This window comes from Charadrius vociferus, unplaced genomic scaffold (assembly GCF_000708025.1).
Source record: "Charadrius vociferus isolate BGI_N301 unplaced genomic scaffold, ASM70802v2 scaffold663, whole genome shotgun sequence".
NCBI classification, from domain to species: Eukaryota; Metazoa; Chordata; class Aves; order Charadriiformes; family Charadriidae; genus Charadrius; species Charadrius vociferus.
Genome location: NW_009647670.1, coordinates 470233 through 478459, shown reverse-complemented (window position 1 = coordinate 478459; position 8227 = coordinate 470233). Strand labels below are relative to the sequence as shown.

Below are 8227 nucleotides of genomic sequence, written 5' to 3'. Positions count from 1 at the left end.
GGGGGATGCCACGGGGGTGTCGCAGGTCCGCTCCCCGCCGTTCCCAACGGCGAGGGTGGGCAACCGCCGGTGGCACAAAGCCCAGGCGAGTCCCGGCCCCCGGACTGCGCTGGGAAGGGTGGGGGGAAGGAGCCTGGATTAGGATCCGCATGTCCCTGCCGCCCTCATGTGATGCTTGCGGCTGCACATCATGGGGAGCACCCTCAGTCGGTGCGTTGCTCGTCTTTGGCAAAACCCATTCCCAGTTCAGAAGTGGCATGCCAGGGCTCGTTAGCAGGGGCTGGCAAACGGCCGTGTTGATTTAAGTCGCCAATTCAGAGCTGAGCTGGTGTTTTGCCCGATAACTGCCCTCAGCTTTAGGCGAAGTCACCTTGCACAAGGAAAACTACAGCCCTTCAAACTGCTCCTGCCACTGCTGACATTTATGGTACAAAATCCGGTTAGGGCTGCTTTACTTAATCCCTGGACTCCCTTTTACAGCATTGCATAAACAGCATTAGAGCTCTCCTCAACTCTGTCACTTGCTGTATCTTTTAATTTTTTTAAATCTTCAATTTTATCCTTTGCTCCTTTAGCCACACCATCGTCTTTGCTGTCACACAGATCTTATTTTCCTCCACACTGTTTCTTACACCATTTACATCCTCTTGAAATTTACTGACAAAGCTACCCAGCTCTCCTGAACCCCACTAGCAGGTGACTACAAGGCAATGGCTAAAGACAGACTGTCATTGGGCATTTAAGATGGGGATCTTGTTTAGTAACTGAACTATAACAGTTTGTTTGATTCTATTAATTAATTTGGTTCCCAACTTCTTGTTTGTTCACTTATTACATCAGATCCACACTCTAGCTTGCAAGATCATTGCAAGAGCATTGGGAAAGGAAGCTGCTTGATTTTGCTCAGTCAATCTGTTGTGCAAATAAAAAGCAGTAACTAACTTGCACAACACAACTCGGCACTTAAGATTTGCAAATTTACTGACTTTTATGGTCTAATTCAGGAATAGTAGTTTACGCAATGAAGAACTATTAAAGTTTTTATGGCTGTTTCTATATACGACATTTCATTGCTGTTATCAAGCATAAATGACAGAAGAATGAGCACAAAGGTGTGCAGGACAATACCAACAATTAAAATGTATACTCCAAGACAGCCCATTTGGATGGTCTATATAAAATTTCTGATGTGATATTAGAATGACACTGGATTTGAGTACTGGAAATAAATTTTTTACAGTCTGTAGGATGTGAGAACTTGGGAAAATTGTTTTTCCCGAATCAGAGAGCTTTATTTTTGTCAGACAACAGGGTCAAACTGCTGTATGTGAAGCCTAGATTTCTCAGTCTGATTCTTTAGATTCCAGTGATTACTGGTATGACAAAAAGTAGAAATTCTCCTTTTCGGTAAAACTAATCTAGGCAAACTTAAAACAAATACAGTTTTCTGACTCTCTCCTGGGATCTCTCACTTTCTTAGGACTGGGCATTCCTATCAAGAAAACCAGCTGTGGAGTTACTTTTCCTCACTGTTTTCCATGGGTTTATTAAGGCAAACCCCAAGGACTAATCAACCTGTTTGAACAAACATCTCTTTGGGAGATGCCTACATAGTCATTATCCTTCTCTATTAACAGTCCTCGCTGTAGTTACTCTAACTTCTTGTGCTGTTATTATTATGTCTTCTTACAGCATATCCACATTTTACAATGTTACCACATTTTTTAAATTTTTTTTTTGGTAAGCCCCGTGTTTCTTTAAAATGTCCCTCAAATACAGTTCAATGTAAGTATGGTGCAGAGTTTTTGTACCTTGGCTAACTCAAGACTTAAAGAAGTGCTGATTTCTTTTACCTTTAACAGGGGAGGATTTTGGAGAAGACTGGACTTTGCAGTCAAATCACATTTGGGCGATACGTGCGACAGGGACGGAAGCTAGGGGTAGATCCAAAGCTCTTCATCCAGGATCGGCAGTTTAACAAAGTACCTGTGAGGGTTTATCAGCCTAAAGCTACCTCTGATGGGCGAAGGAGAGGTATCATCTTCTTTCATGGAGGAGGCTGGGTGTTTGGAAGTCTCGGTAAGATATTTGCTGGAGGAATTATAGTCATGTAGAAAGAGCATTCTCATCTTTCTATAAAATTGAAATAAGAGGAGGTTTCAGCATGTGATTTGGGAGGAAGTCTGAAGACAAATACATGCCTTTCTGGAATGAACACTCCCCAGCTGTCTCAAAGATTAGGGCAATAGCAAAGCACTAATAAAAATATTTCTTTTCCAGATACCTATGAAAAAGTATGCCGCTACCTATCCAGGGAAAGTGAATCAGTAGTTGTCTCCGTTCAGTAAGTGGACCCTACCCAGTTCTATTGTTTGGAGGTTATTGTTGCTGTGGTGCCACAGCAGAGCTGCACTGGTGCTGGAGATGTTCTTTTTTTGCAGAGAAATTTCTGTAGAATTCAGTGAAGTCCATAAAGAGACAAATAGCACTAACAGAGATTTCACAGCTCTTAACTGTTCATGCCCTGATATACTCAGAAAAGACTCAAATGGAAATATTTGGCCCACTGAGAAAATCTATAAAAGCCAACCCAAAACTTAGGTAGAAAAAGTCTTCCTTGTGCTGAACATATGAACATGTAATAAGATGCTCCAAAAAACTGTGACTTAAACAAAAAGAGAGAATAATCACACTGTATTACTCCCATTTTACACATAGGAAGTGGAGGCACAAAATTATTAAATTACCTTGTCAAGAATACACAGGGAGTTTTCAGCACAACTAAGAAATGCAAAAGTCTTGCTCAGACTCTTAATCAGAAGACAATCCTATTTTGCTGAGACCTTGTGATTGAATACACAATTCACAGCTCATCCTCAGTCACTAACTGAGGGATGTCTGCTTAGGAGGTCATGAATATCCTGACCCGGAGGAAACACACCCCAAAGTGATAGGGCTGGAAGACAGCATAGGATACCATTTCCTGATTAATACTAATGACATTTCCTTCTCTTATACTTGTCTCTTTCTGTGTCCTAGGTATCGTTTAGCTCCTGAACACAAATACCCTGCTGCGTATGAAGACTGTCTTAATGCTACCATACACTTTATGAAGAATATAGAGCACTACGGCGTGGATCCTGCCAATGTAATTGTCTGTGGGGACAGCGCTGGCGGCAATCTAGCAGACGCTGTTAGCCAGACCCTTGCAGGTAGATCAGACCTCCCCAAACTACGTGCTCAGATCTTGATCTACCCAGGCCTTCAGGCGCTGGACTTCAATTTACCATCTTATCATCAAAATCGAGGAGTCCCTCTCTTATTCCGAGAACGTGCCGCTTTCTTTGCTTTGCAGTACCTAAATGGGGATGCATTGCATATGCAAGAGGTCTTGGAGGGCTCCCATATTCCTCCAGAGATGAGGTTGAAGTACAGGAAGTGGGTGAGTCCAGATAACATCCCCGAAAAATTTAAGGTCAGAGGTGTGAAGCCACTTAGGCCCACTGATTTTATAGCTGAAGTTTATGAGACAGTGAAAAGATTCTGTGAGCCCAACCTGTGTCCGCTGTTAGCTGAGGATGCTATTGTTCAGCAACTGCCAGAGTCTTTCATCTTGACTTGTGAGTATGATGTGCTGAGGGATGATGGCTTGCTTTACAAGAAGAGACTGGAGGACAACGGTGTTCAAGTGACCTGGTACCACCTCGAGGATGGATTCCATGGAGTCATAAGCCTATATGATTACTGCGGTTTCTCATTTCCAGCTGGGAAAAGGGGATTGGACAGCGTTGTTAACTTCCTAAAAGGCTTATAGTAAACATCTTAGATTCCACGAGTCTGTTCATGCCTCAACCTAGGAAAATATCTTTTTAGGATATTTAATATCAAGTGATGGGTAGTTAATCAAAGTGCAGCCATTAACAATGATAAACAAGGCTCATCAGAACCTCATTCCAGCTGTTAGTTGGAACATGGAATATGCAAACCTTATACAAGCTTGTACCACGCGGCAAGCCCTTAACTTTAGCTGTGTCAATAAAGAACAACATTATTTTGAATGGACATCCTGGTTTGCCCCACTTGTTTAAAATAAAATGTGTCTGTCTGGGAAGAGAGAATGTCGTGAAGGTATGTGTGGTGTGTTGGTATGGAGGAGTATGTATGTCACTTATATCACACTGTTTTGAAACGTACCCTGTGCTCTGATTCTGAACTCTCTTAGAGTAAGAAACACAGCTGAATTTGGTGGGTTAGGAGCCACTGCTTTGCTCAATAGTAAACATGATGCAACCTAGAATGTGGTTACTGGAACGCCAGTCACCACGGGGACAGCAAACAGAAACGGTTCTACGGCGAAGCAGTTCCACACATCACCCACATTTCTCAGCACACAGGCAGGCAGAAGCAGAGCCCCTTTCTGCCCTAGTTTTAGCCATGGACTACTGAGTAATCTTTCACCCACATAACTTGAAGGACAGTTCCAACAACCAGGGAGGGGAAGGTAGTGCTGGTAGACAAATATGATTGCATCGCAAAAAGATGGACAGGATTGGTGGAAAATTGAACCCAAATACTCTACTAAAGTTCTCATTGGAAACTGGGTGGAAGAGAGGAAAAGGGTAAGATCGGGAAAGAAGTGTGAGAGCAGGAATAGAGTGGGTCAGACCCAGCACTCTGGAGGTTGTATACTGCTACAGCCCCAAGGTAGAGTCCAGGCTCATCTCAGAAGAGTAACAAAAGGGAGGAGAAGCATCTTCCTTGTCCTACATCAATTCATTTTCTTTATGATCTGCCATTCTCTCTACTCCAGGAGAGAAGCAATGCCTGAGCATGGGTTATATTGTGCGGTTCACACCAGATGGAACATGAAGCGATTAAAAATGCTATTGCAGTTTTTATGGAAATGACTTCAGACTGCTACACAACTTACATGCAACTATACAACAATATATACAACCTAATAATATATACCAACATTATACAAGAGACCCTTCATTAACCCATAAGTTAATCCTTATTATTACTTGTGTCAGAGGATCTTTAATAATTTGGATATTGGTTTAATTTGCTTGTATAAACAAGAGCATGCTAGCGGAGCTGCTCAATAGATTGCATGCCCTGCTTAAGAGCTGAGCAAAATTTTATCATAAAACATTTAACTTTGTCAAAACATGCCAGTTAGGTTCCAGTTGGAGCTGATAGGGCAAATCCTCCTGACTGCTAAAATTACTTCCTTTAGATTTATTTTTTTTTCTGGAGCAAAATGCTAGACTATATTGCCGAGACTGTCCTGCTGTGGCAGAAGTAGGAACAAAGGGACAGAAAAAAATAATTTGTCCTTTTCAGATGGTAGTTCAGGTGCCAGGTGAAAGTATTTAACACCAAACCATGAATAATTTTTCAAAGGCTGTAAAGTATCTTATATTTACACCAAGGAATCAATCCAGAATTTTACAATGGCTGATTATACCAGCTGACTTTACCATCTGAGAAAAAGTGTGTAGCACAGACTTCTTTCCAAATAAGTGCTTTTTAAATGCGTAGATGAAGAAATCAGCACTGGAACAGAGATTCTGTAATTATCAGATTGCCTTAACTATACTGAGCGTTGTACATCTCTCTAGTTTATAAAAGACACTGGGAAACTCGGCAGCAGCATATACAAAACAGACTTCATTTGCTTCCCAGATCACAAACCGGACCAAACACTAAGGAGAACCATGATGGGAAAATTTGAGGTAAGCAAAAAAAAATTTCAAACGTAGGGCTGTGTGTGCCAACGTTCCAAACAGCGATGATCATTGACTAATACTTAAACCATACTTTATATCCTTAAACAACGGTATGTGTAAAAGAAGGCACTGTAGCTCCGTGGCCAGTTTACAGGATCCAGAACTCCCTCGTATGTTTGATTAAAGTCGGATGCCTTTCAGAGGTAGATAAACAGCACATACTTCTTGGTAGCCCCTCTGGTTGTCTCCCAGTCTCTGCCTCAGAGGGTGACCAGGGCATATGAAAAAAATCAGCCAGCTAGGACTGGGTGTTGTGTCTTCAGGACATTCCCTGGGCTACGATATGAGCTTGCTGGTAAAAGAGGATTATTTTCAGCAGCACATCTCCGATTCATAGGCACGAACTGCACTTAAATGAGTCCCAGATCTTTCACAATACTTTTCCCCCAAGTTATCATCTGCTAGAATGTCCCTTCCTCCAAGGTGCCTCTCCACCCCCAAATATTCTTACCATTCTCTCCTGACAGCCAGTTGGAAGGCAGTATATGTAATGCTAGTGCACAATTAAACGCTTAAGCAGCACAAGACAATCAGCTTTTCATTTGCAGGCTTCTTAAACGTATCTGCAAATCCGGGATGCATATGTTGAAATCAGACTAATCAGATCTCATGACATACAGATGTAGTTGCTTAATTTAACTGGAAATTTACTTTACTTGAAATGCAAATGCCCTTATTTTCAGGCATTAAATTATAAGTAAAAGTAATACTGACAAAAAAAAAAAGTAGTACCGACAAAATTCTGTGATATCTCTGGTAGTAAAGTCTGACTCAAAAGCACACTAAGGCATCTGGATGCTACATACAAAGACAAATAGCGTGGTTTCATGTACATCTCATTTCAGGGCCTGCCAATGCAGCACTTCTTCACCCATCATGAGGAACCAAGAAGCCGAAATTTAGTATCGGAGTATGACGATAAATACAATAGACGCGGTTACAACCCTGTGCTGCCTCCCCTCCGCAGCTGGAATGGACGCAAGCTCGCCTGGGTTCCTCAGAAATCAGATTTCCCCATTCTTGGTAGCTTTTGGCATTGTTAATTCAAACAGATGGAACACGGTGCAGCGGTAGATATACAGACTTAGAGCCAGGAATCGCCGTTTCAGAATCGTTTTAATTCTGAAAATGGATTTTGCGGTGACTTTTGGCTAGTTTCTTACCCAGTCAGTAGCTTATTCTTCTGATTGATAATGGGAAATGTTATCCATACAACAATACTTAATCAGCATAGGAAGCAGTGAAGGATAGTGTCAATGAACAGATTTCTCTCCCCTATGCAATCATGCAAGACACCAGCTGAAAACAAGGAGAGCTGTGAGATACAACCAGCAGGAGAATTCCCAGAGTAGTATTATGTTTCTAAATTTAAGTGACATGTACAGCTCTGCTAACTTTTTAAATATCTACCAGAGAGACTATGAGGAATCAGGACTCCTTACATATATACCGTTACTGCTGTCCTATTGATATCGAAGAGCAATTTTCCTTTGTGGCCAGAGGGTAGACATATGTGCCCTCGGAACAAAAAGATCTGTTTTGTCCTTAATCTGCTGTCAAAATAGTACAAATATTCCCTATGACAACTGTGGAGTAAAAACACCAAGACCAAAAATTTAATTCTGTAATTTCTAACATTTAATCATTTCCTGTCTCAGAACCACCGACCAACTATGGCCTTCTTGAGCTCCTCATGAAAAAATGGCACGAGGAAGAAGCTGGAGTGATGAACAGCGTCTACACCATTTCCTATGAAAGCCCTCTGATCTCTTCTTTTGTGACTCGTCAACTGAGACAACCAGCCAAAATTCATGACCTAAAATTCATTCCCATTTGGGGACATCTTCCCCAAAACATCAGCAGAATCCTGGACTATGAAGGGGGTCAGAAATATCTGCAAGGCACCAGCAACTGGTGAGAGACGGAAAAGCAGGGGACGCCTTTGTGTAAACTGCTTAGCGTGATCTTAAGTACTACTTAATATAGCTTGTTGCCCGTGTACGTAAGAGTGATCTGTCCATGCAGAAGGAATGAGAATTAGGTTATATACGCGGAAGGCTGTCTACTAGTTAGAACAAGTTGCTGGGTTACATTCTGACCTGCAGATGGCTGGGACTAGTTCAGAAGATATATTAAATCACTGAAAACAAAATTTTCATCTGTTGGTTTCTATTCAATGAACAGTTGCAGTAAGAAAAAAAACCTCAGAGTGGCATTGAACCTGAAAGGATATAAATCTCTTAACTGCTTTGTCCTTAGTTGTTTTTTTTCCTTTTATTTTTATACAATTTGCTGTACATTTCTTTGAAGCAAGAGGAGAAAAGAAGCTTGTGTTATTCTGTAATGTGTCTGAAACATAAAAGAATGAAGCAAACATATGAAACGGCTGCATATCTAAGGGCAAGGTGAACCAAGGTTTCTCCCACTGCAGTAGG

The 8227-nt window shown here is 41.5% G+C and overlaps 2 protein-coding genes across 2 annotated transcripts; both read left to right on the top strand.

The window, feature by feature from the left end:
• The first annotated feature begins 149 nt into the window (after positions 1-149).
• LOC104282948 (arylacetamide deacetylase-like 4) lies at positions 150-4115 on the top strand. The gene is made up of 4 exons (XM_009881080.1): positions 150-269; positions 1863-2079; positions 2281-2344; positions 3040-4115. The coding sequence occupies exons 1-4, from the start codon at positions 150-152 to the stop codon at positions 3812-3814; spliced, it is 1176 nt and encodes a 391-aa protein (XP_009879382.1). The 3' UTR covers positions 3815-4115.
• Positions 4116-4520: 405 nt separating this feature from the next.
• Positions 4521-7710, top strand: LOC104282938 (chromosome unknown open reading frame, human C1orf158). The gene is made up of 4 exons (XM_009881072.1): positions 4521-4619; positions 5625-5738; positions 6638-6815; positions 7451-7710. The coding sequence occupies exons 1-4, from the start codon at positions 4521-4523 to the stop codon at positions 7708-7710; spliced, it is 651 nt and encodes a 216-aa protein (XP_009879374.1).
• Positions 7711-8227: the final 517 nt, after the last annotated feature.